Source organism: Pleurodeles waltl, chromosome 10 (genome assembly GCF_031143425.1).
Source record: "Pleurodeles waltl isolate 20211129_DDA chromosome 10, aPleWal1.hap1.20221129, whole genome shotgun sequence".
NCBI lineage: Eukaryota > Metazoa > Chordata > Amphibia > Caudata > Salamandridae > Pleurodeles > Pleurodeles waltl.
Genome location: NC_090449.1, coordinates 284,568,104 through 284,585,915, shown reverse-complemented (window position 1 = coordinate 284,585,915; position 17,812 = coordinate 284,568,104). Strand labels below are relative to the sequence as shown.

General features: G+C 45.2%; 1 protein-coding gene across 3 annotated transcripts in view; it reads right to left on the bottom strand.

Annotated features, from left to right (window-relative positions):
* ERCC4 (ERCC excision repair 4, endonuclease catalytic subunit) overlaps nucleotides 1-17,812 on the bottom strand; it is a 232,308-nt gene that overhangs the window by 180,936 nt on the left and 33,560 nt on the right. For all 3 annotated transcript variants that reach the window (XM_069210419.1, XM_069210420.1, XM_069210421.1), the window contains exon 2: nucleotides 2,643-2,823. In XM_069210419.1, the coding sequence (XP_069066520.1) occupies nucleotides 2,643-2,823 (181 nt within the window). The remainder of the gene's footprint in view (nucleotides 1-2,642; nucleotides 2,824-17,812) is intronic.

Genomic DNA, 17,812 nt, shown 5'->3' with positions numbered 1-17,812 from the left:
ACTTTTGTAATTTTGTGTTCTATTTACCTAGTAATGTTAAAAAAATATTCAATTTTTTGATCAATTGAACAGTTATTCTTCGCTCTCTAAGCAGGCAGTCTGCTGATCGACACACACACACTGCATGCACACAACCAGAAAATCTGTCTAAGCATTAGGGTCTAATTAGAACAGAATATTCTACGTGGTACTGAGGCCTTCTTGTTCATAAAAGCACCAAGATCACTTTTATTCTAAGCGAACAGTAGTGTCAAATGGAAAGTAGATTCCCACTTTGATAGTTGTCTGCCTAGAACTGCTTTCAAACTCAAGGGTCGGCGAACTGGAATTAATCCTGCAGTGTCCCAGTGGTGTACACCTATTTACTTTAGTGTGACAGTCCGAGTTTGTACTGTATAGCCTACCCACCTCCCTCCTGACCAGATTGTTACTGTGTGTAGTGCCAAAACATGTGGCTTAAAAACATAAAACCAGCAAACCCCAAAAACACTAAATTTGCTGTATTTTTGTGACAGAGCCTACAAAATAGCCCCTTGTCTCACAACCGGAGAAAGCTTGCTAGAGGGATATCTACCATCAGTGAGAGCACAGACTTTAATTTAGAAGTTGCACTCTCTCTTGCACTACCCCCCACAAATCACTTCCTAGTCTCAAAGCACCAGCATAAAATAAATTGTGCTGGAAGATGCTGTTAGTGCACTCCCCTTCACCGTCCTCCTATTTTAATTTAATTTGGCTGGAGGATACAGCAACACCTCCCTCAACCACCATGCATTTCACTGGGTAATAATCGGTGAATCATGTCAGTGTGGGTGATCCAGTGCTTAATTTGTAAATAAAAACGTGCCGGTGCCCAAAGCCCTCCTCTTAAACACGTGGCTGCTGCAATTACAAGTGATAACACTGAATACTTAGGCAGCGTAATCCTGAAGCCCTCTTGGGTCTCTTCAATCCATATAAAGCCACTCCTTGCCCCTTCGGCTCATTCTAGCAGCTTTCTACTTTCTCCCTTTATGACGCGTTTTTGTTTTTCTCTTCCTCCGTCTTTCCATACGTGTCTTTTGCTCGCAGAAAATGCTCGCGGCAGAAGAATAAGCCCCGGGCCTCAAAAATAAGTGCTGGTGCTCCGCACCGGAAACAACAAGCACAAATTAGGCACTGGGGTGATCTAACCTCAAAGTATGTCAAGGGATATTTTTGTGGTGGGTGGGTGGGAGGGAGGAGGGAGGTGCGCCAGAAAATCAGTGCAATGGGGAAAGAGAATGGGGCCCAAAGGGGGGAAAAGAGGGACACTGTAATGGGGTTCTGGAGGGGGTGGGGTGCAAGCAGATATAATATGAGAATGTGTGACATAGTATGAGAGGGACTGGAGAACAGGTGACATAGGAAGGGGAAAGAGGAGAAAGGATGCCACCGGGGTGGGAGGAGCAGGACAGCAGGATGAAGGTAAAGGCAGGTGAAAGGGAGCCATGATGGTAGAAGAACTGGTGCTACACGGAGCCAGAAGAACAGCAGCAAAAGGAGGCTGGGACATTTCCATACAACCTGGATCCTGGTTCTCTGGGGGGGGGGGGTTTAGCTCAAAGCCTTCCAGACAGAGCAGCTGTCTGGTTTGCTAACAGCATCTTGAGAACATTCTGAAAACTTCCATGGGAATGCATTCCGCCCATTGATTACCACTGGCTTTCTGTTTTGTAAAACATTATTGCTTTCTTTCTATTCGCTGGCTTTATTTGTTTTAGGCTGTCCAGCCTCAGTCTGTCCCTCCCTTAGAGCATAGGATATGTATGCATTCGTATTTTTTTTTTTGCCCTTGGAAAAATAAGTGTTGACCAACCTAAGGCCTAAATATACGATAAACAAATATACTTCTTTAATAATAGTTCTTTGGTATTATTTTTCATTTGTATTGCTCATGAGGAGGCACGATTTAAACACCATACGATCGCTGACTGAGATTTTTAAGGTAAACATTATTGCGTCATTCCAAAAAGGAATTCAAGGCAGTCCTGTCCGCTCTTACATTATACTGACATCTAGTGGAATTTTGCGCATGTGGCAAACTAAATGAATGCTTCCTACTAATTCAACCAAAAAAAAACGTATATCCCATATTAAATAATCTTTTGCATATTTGGTATGGCAATATTCCATGATCTGAAGGGTGCTTAAAATATTTCACACAACAAGCACGTTTAATTCGCAAGATAGTATGGAAATATTAAACTGTTAGGTTGTCAATGTCTACAAAATACAGAAAAAGGTTAACATTTGCTCGCATTGCATACAAAGAGCAGCGGTAGAGTGGAGGATATAAAAACACAGCCTTGCACAAGAAGTTGCAAAGAGATGCAAAAATCAACATTACTTTATTTATGAGCATACACGGGTTACTTAAAATGAACAAACCTTAGAGAAAATGTTCAAACTCAAAGTAAGCATATAATAACAAAAAGATAGACATCCGAAAAGATATGATTTAGATCGTAAATAGTAATTGGGCGAGTGTTAAAAAAATAATAATTACGTCTTGCCAATAAACAAATGTTATGTTAGGCGAGCGCTGTTACTGAAAACGCTTATTATATGTTCCAAAAAGTTTAAAAAAATAAAACTCTATAGATAATTTTGTGTAAACGTACCGGTGATGAGATTGCCAGGTATTCGGTCCGTCAGGAAATCCACCACCAGGATTCGGCTTGTGACAAACAAGACACCGCCTTGCATGTAAACATTGCATCTCTCACCGCTTGAAATTTCATTGGTTACAATCCGAGGTAGGTGAGCAACTCCTTCTGATCTCAGCTGTTCAATAAAATACTCCTAAAGAAAGAACAGTCAGAAATGTTACTCACAGGTTTCCCGGCTCGCAAATGATCACTACTTTACTTCGTGAAACGTGGAGACAAATGGCAGTGTGACATAGTAAGAGTAGATGTGTATATGGTTATGTACAATTTGGGGACCATGGAGTAACAGAGCAAAATTATGGAGCCTACAAGTATGTGACACGTGCACAGCACAAAAAAAAACTATTTTTGGAAAAATACACCTGTTAACAAAAACAAGCATTTGCAATGCAATAGGTCTCGCATTTGCTTGAGTTAGAGCTATTGGCACTGTAAATGCATAACTGAACTTTTCTTGCCACATAAATTGGTCAACCCTGCAGCATAATTTGGTTCTCTCTGCCACATAATTCCAGTGGCTCTGCATATAACTACAGCACTTCCATTGCCTTCTTCCTCTACCTGCAGCAAAAAATGAAAATATTGCCATTATTTATATAATTATTTTGGGGTCCCATCATCCTAGCATAGGGGACCCAGAGATGAGCTAGACAGAAAGAGCGGGTCATGCTGAACAGCACCTGTCCACTAAAGCAGCATATCCAGGTTGCACGAGCTGCCCTGGAGAGATGCTTTTATAGCGCTACTTTAGTGGGTAGAACAAGTAGTGCAGCAGCCCACTAGTAGCATTTGATTTCCAACACTAAACACTTAATAAATAAATTAAAAAATGCCCTTCCCTCCCCCACCCAATACCCACAAAGGCAGTGCTTAATTTGTGCTTGTTGTTTCTGGTGCCGGGCACTGGCACTTATTTTTGACGGACGGCGCTTATTTTTCTGCCTCAAGCATTTACTGCGAGCAAAAGAAACATGGGAAAGACGGAGGAAGAGAAAAACGAAAAAGCGTCACAAAGCTGCAAGAGCAAGATGAAGGGGCAGGGAGTGACTGTAAATGAATTAAAGAGGCCCGAGATGGCTTCAGGATTACGCGGCCTCGGTGTTCGGTGCTCACATTTAATTGCAGCAGCCACATGTTTAAGAGGAGGGCTTTGGCCACCGGCACATTTTTATTTACAAATTAAGCACTGCACAAAGGTGAGCTTGCCCATCGGTGTGATGCGCATGCCCACACAATACAAGTAGCAGAAAGGATGAAATTCTTGGTGGGTACCGGTGCCCTGATGGTTCCTTTTATCTTGTATCATATCGGCGTTCATAATGGCGGTGCGATATTGTGGTCCACCATGGCACTGGTTTGTAAAAAAAAGGAGCACAGAAGAAGAATCTATCCTTGGTTGGCAACATGATGTTTGAACCCTAAACTTGTACTTACAAAAAAATGAGAATCTCGTACATCAGAATAAACAGTGTTTTTTTTTATGGATGCTACAAGTTTTAGTTCATGTTTTCAAATTAAAAAGCTTGTTTGTGATAGCAGTTTTTTTCCAAGAGCTGAGAAACTGATGTTCGGAGACAACATCACTGTAATTCGAAGTGTATGTTTAAAGTGGATTCTTGACTTACCACAAGGGCGGTTCGACGCTTTAGCCAATAGCTCGTCTGCTTCCTGAACTTGTAATATCGAAGTCACTTTTACAAGAGTTCTATGACAGCACCAGTAAAACCCATCTAAGTGTGGCCGGCTGAGGGCAGATTGTGAGACTTCTTGGAATCGGCAGCAGATAAATGTAAAGATGTGCAATATAAAAGAATGGCAAGTGTATGAAAATACATTGTCTGAGCTCCCTGCACCATGTACTTACTTTAGACGTTTTGGGGGCAGCTGTTCGGAAAGTGCATAATTTTCTATATATATATTTTTCAGGGTAGCGAAAACATAATGAGAAGGTCAGGTTTTCTTCGTACGCCATACAAACTGTGGAATATTTTATAAATATTACATTTCCCACCCTGTACCTATGGTGTTTCAGTAAATGTATGTGAAGATTGTGATGTCGAATGGACTATTTGCTCTTTTAGAAACACAAAAACGCAGACCGAGACATATGACTAGACATGCTTGGAACATTCTCAAAATCCCTTTATATGAAGGGTACAGTTTCTAAAATATTCAAATTAAGGGATGCTTCAAAACAGCAGAACATCGAAATTTCTAATAGAGATTTTTTCGGACGTTGTGTTCCCGGACATCGTTTTGCTCCGTGAATGCTATTTAAATGATTTAAAAAATAAATTAATACAACTCTTTAATCAAATTGACAAGCTACTCTTCATCATTTCCATAGCAGGCTGGACAGAGCAGAGGGTGTCCTTACAGCGAGTTTTAATAGGGAAGCGCCCAGCCCGGCTCTTCATCCTTCCAGAGTCTGGGGTCCTCTAAGGGCCGAACCCTGCGAGCACTTGTTCGGGGCAAGTATACACCAAGCGGCCTAAGAAACATTGGGGTGCGGTGGGGGAGCAGACGTGGGAGAAAGACAGTGACGTCAGGATTTTCTCGTTTTTTTTTTATCAGTGGTCTAAGAAGCGTCATTGTTTTTTCATCATCTTTTCTGCCTATTTAACATACTTTGGCAGCAAAAAAAAAAAAATTAAATGCTCCTGCACGCATGTCACATATTTTCGCCCTACTTTGCATTGATGGTCAGATTGAAATGAATTAAAATTCTCACAGGGGAAAACGCAACTCTGCAGTGCCCCGTGCCGAAATAAAACCAGCTCGGCGTTGCGGCTGTCGCGCAGCTCCTCCGTAGGAAAGAGCTGCTTTGCAGCAGCCGGGTCACGTGACGTCCGGCTGCAGCGGCTGTGCGCAGGAGGCGGCGTTGCTGCCAGCCGGTGACTCCAGGAAGACCCCGAAACTGAGGGAAGGGCAGTGGACGCCCCCAGGGCTCTGATAACTCATAGTCCGTGGCACCGGGGCTCAGGGGCATAGAGTTTTTTGTAAAATGTTCTGTTGACGAGTTAGGTGTGGTAATTAAACTATAACAAACATTTAGAATGCAATAGTCTCGTGTTTGTTCGAGTTACAGCTCAGAGCATTGTAAATTACTGACTGGACTTTTATTGCCACACAGACGGAAAATAACAAGAGGAAGTGAGCGTGCTGGCCCTGGAAAAGCCCCCCTCTGATGTTGGTTTATGTTTATAGAGGGAACTGGTGGGTAGGAGGGACTGAACAAGCACCCACACTGTTGAGGTGAAAAGAGGCAAATGCCAAAAAAGGTTCCTTACAGAAGAGATAAACAGGACATAGCGCAATTACACAGTACTTTGTGCTGCTCCCAAAGTTAAAAAAGGCAGGACAAAGAGTCATACTGACCACTAGCAAGCAAGGATTTTTGAAGGACACTGCAACTAACAAATCAGAACGCTGGAACTCACTCTATTGTATACTTTAGTATACAGCAGGCCGAACGCTGACGCTCGACCTAAAAACGAAACAAAAACCTAATGTAAATACGCAGATGGACATTTACATATGAGTAGCTTTAGGCAAAGGCTTCTTCAACAAGTAGCAGATCTTCTGAGCTACTGAAAGTTGTTGAAGCGAAGCTATGCACCGGAAGCCTTCACCTGCCCAGTCAGCTCCTGATCTTGCCGCTGCTGACACCGGCTCACCGACCATCAACTGCGACAGAGAGAATGCAAATAGAGCCCGTCTGCTCCAGGAGCTCCGGCACCAGCACATGCCCACTGCAGGCCCGCCACCTTGCTTGTCACTGTCCTTTCACCCCCCCCAGCCACGCAGCACTGCTGTGCCCACTGACACCTAAGCTTAGGTTCAACTGGGTAGGAGTGGAAGAGATGGTAGTGAAACAGAGATCGCAAGCCAAGCTGAGGAGGCGCAGCAGAGCAGCCAGGTGCCCAGTGCACACCGAGCCGCAGGGGGACGCCGATCTTTGGGCACACAGTACCACAAGTCTCTGGTGAGAGGGGACTGTGTGCGAGATGGGAGGTCATAGGCAGGTGTGTTTTCCAGTGCACTAGGCACTGGCAGCCCTGGTATAGTGCCCGGGAAGCACGCAGAAGCAGCCGGTTTAGGACGAAGGTCCTTAACCCCACGGAGCTAGAGGGGTCGGAACAGAAACCCCACTAACACCCAAGAGAAGGTGCGCCAAAACAAGAAAGGGAGCACAGAAAAGTGCTAACAGGAAGTAGCACCCCTGTTGTTGAATGGCAGAATATCAGGCGGGGGCAGGGACTCCAAACAAACTGGAAAGGGTGCAAAGCCCTAGGCCACTAGTAAGCCTTATGTTGATTTAAATTTTCACCCCTGCACCCTCATGGTTCATGGGGGTCATAAAAGGGTAGCGATCAACAAGAAATGACTTACCTGCACCTGAGCAGCCTACCACCACGACCCAGGGAAGAAGAGTGCAGCCTAGCAGTTCTCCGCCGCTACGGGACCACCAGCAAGGAGCCCAACAGTCACTGCCACAACCACGGCCTGTACCATGGGAGAAGCACCGTAATCAAGAGCAAGGAGCAGTCACCTCCGCGGCCTAGGCCGGCGTATCGGGGGAGCCCAGCTGCAACTGCACCAGCCCAGGCCCTCACTGTGGGGAAAGCACAGTAATCACCTGCAAAGAGACCAACAGTCACAGCCGCGACCCAAGTCGGTGTATCGGGGGAGCCCAGCTACAACCACCGCGGCCCAGGTCATCACTGCGGGAGAATCGCTGTAATCACCACCGTGACCCAGGACTATGCCGGGTGAAGCCCAGCTGTGTTCACAAGCTACAGCCCGGGACGACATCTAAGGACCTTTGGTACCCTGAAGCTGCCCAGGAAGACATCGTCAAGAGTCCAGCAGGCTCCGCCACCCCTCACGAGGTGGAGAGAAACCCAGAAGCAGGACGACGCAGGGAAGAGCCACAGCAAAGCCACTGCAGGACTTCTGGAGTGGGCGAGAGAGCTGGTGCAGGTAGCAGTAGCGGGAAGAGCAAGAAGTTTGTGTGGAGGCAGCCATCAGTGGGACAGGAAAGAGAGAGAGAGAGCCCGTCTGACCATGAGCCACACCCCGCACCCCGCACCCTGTTAACCCTCAACAGCCTGAACAGCAGAAAGAAACCAGAAGGGAGCCCGTCCAGAGGCAGATTATGAGCCATGCCCCCTGCACCCACATGAGGAGTGTCGGGGGGAAGTGGAGCGATGGGGAACGAGGGCTGCTACCTTTAACTGTGCATCAAGGAGCTATAGCTCAGTGGCAAGGTCTAGTGCCTCTGAATCCAGCCAATGCTCTTAAAATACATTTAAGCACAATATCCAGAACTTGTTTCAGGACAATATTTTTTCAAGAGGACAACATAAACAGAGAGCGCTATGGTGGCTTCGCAATATTCATTGTCAGGAAAGGGAATGCAAAAGACTGGCAAACCATTTGATTGACTTATCAGATGAGGAAGCACCCCTGAAACAATCACTAGTTTAACACAGTACCACAATTATCAGGTCAGAAAATCCAAACATTAACTCCAACAGGAAGAAATACAAGGTCAGCCAGAGGCAATGGAACCAAGCTGCAAAGGAGCAATTATTCCAACAAGGGACCGCTCAAACGGGTGACGCAACCCATGTTTGTACTAAACAGCCCAAGCAATTGACGGCCAGAGAGGCAGTCAGGGACAGCCCGCAAGGCTGATGCGACCCAGCTATACAGCAAGCAAGGCAGAGGCAGTCGGAGACAGCCCACGAGGGTGACACTCCAAACTGGTCAGGGAAACGGACACAGGTCAGAAGGGGACAGCCTGCAAGGGCGACGTGACCCAAGTTGACCAACAAACAGGCTTAAGGCAACAGGGCAAGACACAGTTGGGTCAGCCCACAGAGCAATGAGACCTGGCTGTACAGCACTCAGCAGCGAGCTTCTAGGGACAGCCACTGATGTGACATTACCCAGTCACCAGCAAAACCAGACACTTCCCCCACCCCCATATTTTCACGCAGTTCGAGCATGGAGAGCCAAGGTACTAGCCAGCAGTTCGATCTAGAAGAGATAATTAAGGCAGCAAGGGAGGCAGCAGCAACACAGACTAAAGAGTAACTCCTGAGGCAAACCAGGGGATCGGGAACAAGGGAGGGCCTGAGCACTATGAGCCCAGCGACAAGGACAACACAGAGCTAACAAGGGAAGAGTCACACACCACTGAGGAACCAAAGAAACGGCATTGAAACGCAAGGAGAAGCAGCAAGAAAGGGGAAAAGAAAGTCGCAGGAGACGCAGCATCAGATGGGCGTACAAGCACCTAGCAAGTGGGTGAATGCGAATAATGGTGAGCAAATCAGCGCGATCCTACAAAAATGCTTAAAGTAATTTGCTCCACCGGTAACAAAGTGGACATGGTCTCGACAGGTGGGAGCAGGGTGGAAGCACTCCAGGGAACCAAGGTTACACCAGCCTCCACAAGTAATAGGGCTCCATAGTGACGGGCAGAGGCGCACAGTGAGGGTGCCTATCACCAGAGAGGGTTGAGGATGAGCCAGAAACAACAAGCGCGGGGCATTATCCACACAGGCATGGGGTGCAGAAACAGGAGTCAAAGGGCAGGTCAGCGCAACACCAGGAGGAATGATCCCAAATGCATACAAAAGAGGCAGCCTAGGGAGGCCTTATAGGGTCACCAGAGACCTTGGTTTAACCAGCATGAAACCACTAGAGGTCAAAAAGCGCATTTGGTGCAGGGAATTTATCAATTCATTCATATTTTCACTCCTGGAGATACAGGTGGAGGGCCTAGACAACTGTGGATAAGAAAGAAAAAGAAAAAAGAGAGAGGAATAGGATAAGAAAGGAGAGGAATTTTGACAGCTGGCTAGATGCATTTAAGATCATGGTCTGCATTATCGCAGAGAAGTTCCTGCACTGTGCAAAAGACCTATGGCTATACGAGTCACACTCCTTGATCTATTCCCAATAGTTGTGGCCCTGGCAATATGGCAAGAGCAGCTGATGAATATGAAGATCACGCTGTGGTCAGATAACCAGGCAGTGGACCACACCATTAACAAGGGGGCAGCCCAGTGCCCATGAGTATTAAAATATCTTCAATACTTGGTAAAAATGCAGCTAGCAAGCAATTAAGATATCAGGACGAGGCACATCCCCGGACTAAATAATATTTAAGCAGATGCACTCTTGCGCTTCTAGATGGAGGAATACAGGAGATTGGTGCCAGAAACAGAGCAGCCAGCTTTGAGACCACGCTGTTCAAAGCAGCATTCAAGCTAGTGTTTGTTGGGGCTTTTTGAGTAGGCGAACTAGTGGCCCCCTTAAATCAATGGATGGAGGAGTGTAAGAAGTCGAAAATTCAAAACTAAACAGCCCTAGCACAAGTATTCAGTTGGTGAATCAAGCATCCTCAGAATTTGATACCCAGATTTCAATGTTAGCACCCAATGGCACCATAGATAAACCATTCAAAGATACCTCAGCAAATTGTAATACATCTACAACTTTGAAAAGGAAGTGACCCTAACAATAACGCTTGTACAATACCATTAAAAAGCCTCAAGGTAAGAATCACAGAAAGACTCCAATATAAATTACTTGGAACTGTAAGTGTAGGGGATCATCCACCCTTGGTGGAAACAAGTCAGAAGAGCCTGTTTGCCCAAAAGTGCAAGGTGAAAAAGGCCTGGAATCAACTGAGAAAAGCATAAATCTGGCACCTGGAATCCTAAGTTTGAAGTGCAATGCTTCCTGTCAGGAGCACCAAAAACATAGGGATTTCCTGCTGGTGTTAGGCAGGCACCGAAGATGGCTGAATAGGCCTTGCGCCTCTCCAAATGTCCAGATGTACTGAATAACACAGCTAATGGAAGAGGGTGCAAGACTGTAAACAACAAATAGCTAGGATAAGTTTAATCAGCCGTGTTAGATTCCTCCAGTCTTACCCAAATTGAATGTACAAGAATCTCTTATGGTCTTCAAAGGTTCCATGGCCAAAATCACTGACAATGGTGTGCTCTAACTGAAACCCAGGGTCTTTGCCATCAAAGAACTTCAACTCAATGGTCATCCTTGCCAAGAGCAGTGTTGCCGATCTCTTAAATAAATAAGCCACTGAATGTGGAGGTAGTACTCCATGGTGCTAGAGTCCCTCATGTCACCCTGTTTAGAGCCTACAGCTTATTTTGGGCAACCACATTGTTCACAGCTAAATGGTACAGGAGCTGTCATTTCATCCACAGTGACATCAAGACTGGAAGCCCTCCATGGTGCCAGTGATCATTATGGCATCATACCTGGACCACCCTATGCCAGGCAAGTACCTAAGTCGCAGGCCCCAGGATCAGCTGCAGAAATTGTGAGCAAATCCCGTTCCAGATCGATCGTTAATTTGCCTGGAAGATTACCACCAGGTTTAGGAGGGGATGGTCATAGATGCTTTTCAACGTATGCACTGGGGATTTCTGAGGCGTCCTGCATCAGTGTGCAACCAGTTATCCTTTTATTTACACCAGCTTACCTGTCCCGGGGCCCTATGGCATGTGAAACAGATGTAACTTATTGAGAATTGTAAATTCTTTGCCAGGATTGAAAAGTCAGTTCCTCCCAGGAGTTATTGAGGATCAGGTGTATTTCACCAAAGCCCAAGGACAAATGAGAAACATGTATACTATGGTGGGGAACTCTGTCAACTGCAGACTTAATTTTGAGCAATAGTGCTACTCTTGCTAATTGGGGCATATTGGTAAGTGAGGGTCTAACTGAACCGTAATCATCAGTTTTCAAAAATGGTTACACCCACCAGTAAGCAAACAGCACGAGGAGCACTCCAAGTCCTCTGTCCTATCAGGCCAAAGTCCTTCTGGTTGTAATTTCGAGAACAACCTGTGCAGCCTAAAAATGAATGTGCAACCATTAACAGCAAGAATAAACGGCTAAAGCCGAGGTGATATGCAGAGACTTGTCAATAGGAATTCCATGCTTGATGAGAACATTCCAAGTGGATAAGCTGGGTCTCAAGCTTATCCTTCTCAAGGTCATGAACGTTTGCAACATACCGTCCATAAGGGCCCCTCCCACAGTCTGTGATGCCCAGATAAAAGTCTTAAGTCGGAACACTACAGGCTTAAAATAAATAAATAGAGCACAAGGACAGGGTTGCATCTGAGAAATCAAAAACAATCTGTTGCTTTCAGGAAACCTTGGCAGTAGCCACCATCACTCTGGGTGGCTTCTTCTCATACAGCACAAGAGCCATAAAGGAAAAACAAGCATTGGCAAAGCCAACAGGTCGCACCTTTGCAATTTTGTTTTGTTTATTTCTGTTCTATATACTGTATGCTTTTGATAATATTAACTTCTCATGTTTTGTATTTTTTGATGTGCATTGGATGTTATGACTGTTGATAACGTGAAGTTTAAGGGCTGTTGTCATTTGAATAGCATTAGTATTTAAGAAGCAGTATTCTATACTGTTTTTGGTATTTTGTTATGGGTGGATGGAGGTGCATAATAGTGGTGCTTTATTAAGTGTTGCTTGAATATGGTGGTATTGATTCTGTTAGGGTGGAGTGTGGTAGAATGGCGTAGACTGTAGTGGGGTGCATTTGGGTAGAGTGGGTCTGCCTGAATTGCGGTAGCTTGAAGGGTTTTGAAGATTACATGGAGAAATAACAGAGAACCCAAACCATGGGTCTGGCTTGGCTCTAAGAGTCAATGCACAAGCCGAGCCAAGAAAATGTTTGGTAATTAAACTGTGCTAAAGACATCATGTAAAAATATGATAAATTCTATGCAAGAATAAAAATATATGCGTCTTTAACATGAGGAAGGGTTTCACTTTAGTACATCAGATTATATGACTCCATTGTGATAGTTTATAAACACAAACGATTGACCCTAGTTTTTCTGGTTTCAGATTGTGCAGTTTAGCCACGAAATGGGTGTGCATATCTCTCTCCTGTTTTACATCAAGGCTTCTGGTTCAGAGGCATGCGACGTGCGGGGAGACAGTAAGACTCTCCACTCCTGGCACAGTTACCAGAGACAGGGGTGACCACAGCCTTTAGTTAAGGTAACACTTCATGGTTTGTTGCAGCACACACAGAAACTCAATGCGCTTTGTAAACTGTGACACATTACAGGCCCATACCACTAGTAGGGCTCCAGTACCATGGTGCTTGTGCCAGTGATGTTCCAGAAAAGAACTATCACAAATCAGATCAAAAATAAAAATAACTAAAAGAAATATTAACCAAATGACAAACTAACTTAATTGCTGCAAACGTAAATAAACACAAGCATTTACAATGCAACGGGTCTCGCGTTTGCTCATGTTAGAGCTGATCGCGTTGTAAACTCCTAACCCGACTTTTCACCTATCGGGCAAAAGTACATTTGTGTACACAACCCGAAAAAGTGAAATTAACTATGTAAAGCGCTCGACTTCTGCCAAGCAAGATCGCGCTCGTAAATTAGAGAAAAAGAAGTCCATGAGCCCGATGGAAAACAGCGAGCCTCGCATGTTTTCTGTACTTGGTCGCTGCGCGACTAATGAAAGCAAGCCGATTTTATTAGGCAAGCCCACGAACCAATAAAAACACTGACTTGAAGTTGACAGGGCTCCGAGCCCTTTTCCAAATACAAAAGCGTCTCGCTGCGATACGCATGCGCGAGCGCATGCAACGCAGGCTCGACCCTAAAAAATGGCTAAAAACAAATGGTCTAAAGAAATTCAATGTCAGGACCGGAGGCTCTGATTATGCTATCTCTTTCTTTACTGATCAAAATAGCAGCCAATCAAAAAACAAACAAAAAAATTCACATCCCATGATGCTATTAGCATAGTATCACATGCCCCAATCACTGAGCACGACCTCTGTCCATAATAGGCATGACCCCAAACGTCACATCCTCTTTCTTTGCTGCTTCGCAGCAGATAAGTACTATTACTTTATTCCCTTATGTATTTGGTGATATATTGTAGGAATGGGCATTGTTTTTGTGTTTGCTTATCGCGTCGCGATTCTGCTCGCTAACCTGAATATTTCATTGTATTATTGGCTTCTTGCCGTTTCACTTGTGCCCTTTTGCTTCGTTTTGGTGGAGCGGGAGCATTATAGGTGCCTCACGCGTAGTCTGTTATCTATTTGTGGGGCACGTAGGGTCATGCGTGCGCGCGATTTCACAAGCCGATTCTTCCTCCCCTCGCTTATCTGGAGATCAGCTCGTGATTTCAACACGTGCTACAACTGAACTGGTTGCCTTGTTCCCAGACTAAAAAATTGCTCCCCGACACCTAGTGTTTCCAGCATCTGGGTTGTAAAATTCATAACAGGCATTGCTTTGAGTGTATTTCAGGCAGCTCCCTCCACATATTATTGGGCTTCTCTGATTTGAGCCTGAAAGGGGTTCTTACACTCCCCCTGGGATTCAGCTATTATTACATAGCTTATTCAATTTTAGATTTGTTCTGAGTGTTATGGCTCAAGGGAATGACCAAGATGCAGGATATTATCCTGATGATCCTAGCCACCAGCTAGAAGTTAACTTGGTAGAAGGACTGGACTCACGGGTTCAACAGTCAGTTAATGATGCCCTAGTTTGAGCGTTAGGACCTTTCTCGGGTCAACTTTTTGAATACGCCAATTCACAGGGATGGTTGGCAGGACAAACCCCAACTTTCCCTGATGGGGACAAGACTAAGGTGAAAGCTAAATCAAAGGCAAAATCAAAGAATCTAGAAGGTTCAGATGCCCCATCAGGAGAGTTACCTGCTGATATTTTTCAGAAGTTCCACAAGAAACATAACTATAGCACAAGAGATAATTCTTCATCTTCATCAGATAAGAACTCTTCTGACAGAGACTCAGATGAATCAAACACTCCAGGTCCCAGTATAAAACAAAGAAGCAGTCCCCTTCTTTTCAGGTTTTGGACTTTGACCCATCTGAGATAGTACACCCCAGGTCTTCTAATTGGCTTCCGTCCACCGAGGTGGCACAATATGTTCATGCTAATCTGAGACGGGGTTTTGACAAAGAGGTTCGTTCTCGCCTTAGGGAGAATGTCCTAGACCAGATCTGGATAATAAGGTTTCCGATACTCCTGAAATTTACCCTACAATGGTCACTTTCATGAAGAAGTTTGCGAAGGACCCTATAAAAAGGTCTGGATAGATCCTGGCGCCTCTGTCAAGACAAGCTTCTTGATTTAACTGGCCCTTTGACTAAGATTTTAGACATGGCGGTTCTTGCTAAGGAGTCAGGCACTCCAGTAGACACGGATGTCTTGATGGGCTGGGCTCAGAGTGCCATTTGTCGACAGAGCAACAGCAACTGTGCTATATCTTCAGAGCGCAGGAAATCCATCCTTATGCGAACTGTTCCAAAATTAGTGGATTTAGCTTCTTCTGAAGAAGGCCCAGCGGCAGAAGGACTTCTTTTTGGTTCCTCATTTATCAAGGAGTTGGCGAAGTTTTGTTCCACTTTTTCCTCGCTGGATAAAGCAAATGTCCCTTAAAAAAGTCTTTAAGAGAAGCCTTTTTGCCAGGTCCGGTCGTTTTGGTAGACGAATGACCGGGCGAGGATCCTTTTCTAGTCCCCAAAACTATTACCCCAGAGGAAGAGGTAACTGGTACAGAGAGCAATCCGACTCCACATTCTACCCCACTTGCTCCAGAGGAGGTAGACCCAAGTTCCGCAGAGGGCATCGCAGGGGTCAACAAGGAGCAATCCAAGAAGCTGCCTATACAGGTAAGCATTATTCCCCATTCTCAGGTTATTCTTGGGGGGCAGAGTGGGATTGTTTTTAGACAACTGGAGAAAAATCTTGGGGGATCATTGGATTCTCCAGACAGTTTCATGTTTTCATCTGGAGTTTATTAGTACTCCAATTCAACTTTCCCCTCCTGTTTAAATGCATTTACCCCCGCAGATCAGACGTTTATAGATGCAGAAGTGCAGGCATTAATAGACAAAGGAGCAGTAGAATTTTCAATTTGTCACCCCTCCGGTTTTTGCAATCCCATTTTTGTGGTGGACAAAAAAGGTGGGGGGGGGGGGGTCATCGACTAGTCTTAAATCTAAAAGATTTCAATTCTTGGATTGTGTACAGACACTTCAAGATGGAGGGGATCCACATGTTGAGGGATATTCTATTAGAAGAAGACTGGAAGGTCCGCCTGGACCTATAGGATGCTTACCTCTCAATTCCGGTCTTCCCTCCTCACAGGAGGTTTCTTCAATTTCTTTGGAAGGGCCATTGTTTGGAATTCAAAGCCTTGCCGTTCGGCCTGTCATCGGCCCCTTGGTGTTTCACGAAACTGTTGAGACCAGTGGTAGAATGGTTGAGCACCAAGGGAGTATGATTAGTCATTTATTTGGACGATATCTTATTGATGGCGCAAGAACCCCATTCTCTTCTGATACACTTGGATTGGACAATCAGTCTATTACAGGATCCGGGTTTCCTTATCAATGTGCAGAAGTCGTTATTGAATCTGACTCAAGTGATAGAGTTTTTGGGTTTCAAGATAGACTCAGTCCTCTCACAACTAATTCTCCCCTCGCTAAAGATTCGCAATATCATGAGGGAGTTAAGGTTGGCCTTTTCCAACCAGACTATTGCTCTGAGGAACATTGCCAGAATAGTGGGTGTATTGGCCTCATCTATTCAGGCAATCTTCCCAGCCCCTCTACACTATCGTGCTCTACAGAGACTAAAAATCAGACACCTACGGCAGGGTCTGAGTTATTCGGAATTGAATCCCTTAACTACGGAAGTCAAAGAGGAACTTCATTGGTGGCTTCAACACATGGAAGTGTGGAATGGCAGGGCCATCTTTGGGTCTCACCCAGAAGTGGTGATAGAATCAGACGCCAGTCAGTGGGGATGGGGAGCCCGTTGCAGGTCTCAAGTGACCGGGGGTCGTTGGTCCCAGATGGAGCAAAATCTCCATATCAACTGTTTGGAACTTCTAGCAGGATCTTTTACTATAAGGAGTCTTTCCCCCATGAAGAGAGACTGCTGCATTCTATTAAGAATGGACATCATTTCGGCAGTCCGATATGTCAACAAGCTAGGGGGAACGAAGTCCAGATTGCCAAGGAATTCTGGCACTAATGTTTGAATCACCAACTGATTGTTCTGGCAGAGTACCTTTTGGGAGTCCAGAACACTATTCCGGACTAGAAATCCAGATACCTGACTGATCCCAGCGATTGGAAACTGGATCCGCTGATTTTTCAACAGGTAGTCAGGGAATGGGGCCCTTGTGAGGTGGACCTGTTTGCGTTTCGTCTCAATGCTCAAATTCCAAAATTCTTCAGTTGGAGCCCGGAACCTCTGGCTCTAGCGACAGATGCTCTTCTGCAGGACTGGTCCCCCTTTCGGGGTTATGCCTTCCCTCCTTTTCTGTTGATTCCCAGGGCCCTGTCTGAAGTCCGGAGACAGAAATCAGACCCGATTCTGGTGACGCCGTTGTGGAGGTCTCAACCCTGGTTCCCAATTGCTCTTCAGTTAGCTTGTGCTCACCCGCTACTCATTCCTCCTCGTCTGAATCTTTTATTGAGCCCGGAGGGCCTTCAACATCCCCTGATTCGATCAGGAAAATTGACGCTGATGGTATGGCTGGTTTCGGGTCGAGATGGAACACCCCAGGCCTTTCGAGACAAGCTGCAAATTTTATCAAGCAAGCTTGGGCCTCTGGCACTCACAAAATATATTCTTCAGCATGGCGCAGATGGGATAGTTGGTGCAACGAAAGGGGTTGTAATCCCATGGAGTCAAGTATTGAATTGATTGTTAATTTTGTTGCTGAATTGGCATCTTCGGGTTTGGCCTATAGAACTATTAATAATTTTAGGTCAGCCATTTCTGCTTGTCATGGACTTATTGATGGCAAACCGGTGGGTGAACATCCCTTAGTATGCAAATTATTGAGGGGTATTCGTCTCTCCAATCCTCCTGAAACCAGATATTCTGTCTTGTGGGATGTGAACATTATTTTAAATTTTTTATCTGCTTGGCCTAGTAACAAGTATCTATCTCGTAAACAGATTTCAGCTAAGTTGACTATGTTGTTATGTTTGATTTCATGTAAGAGATTTTCTGAT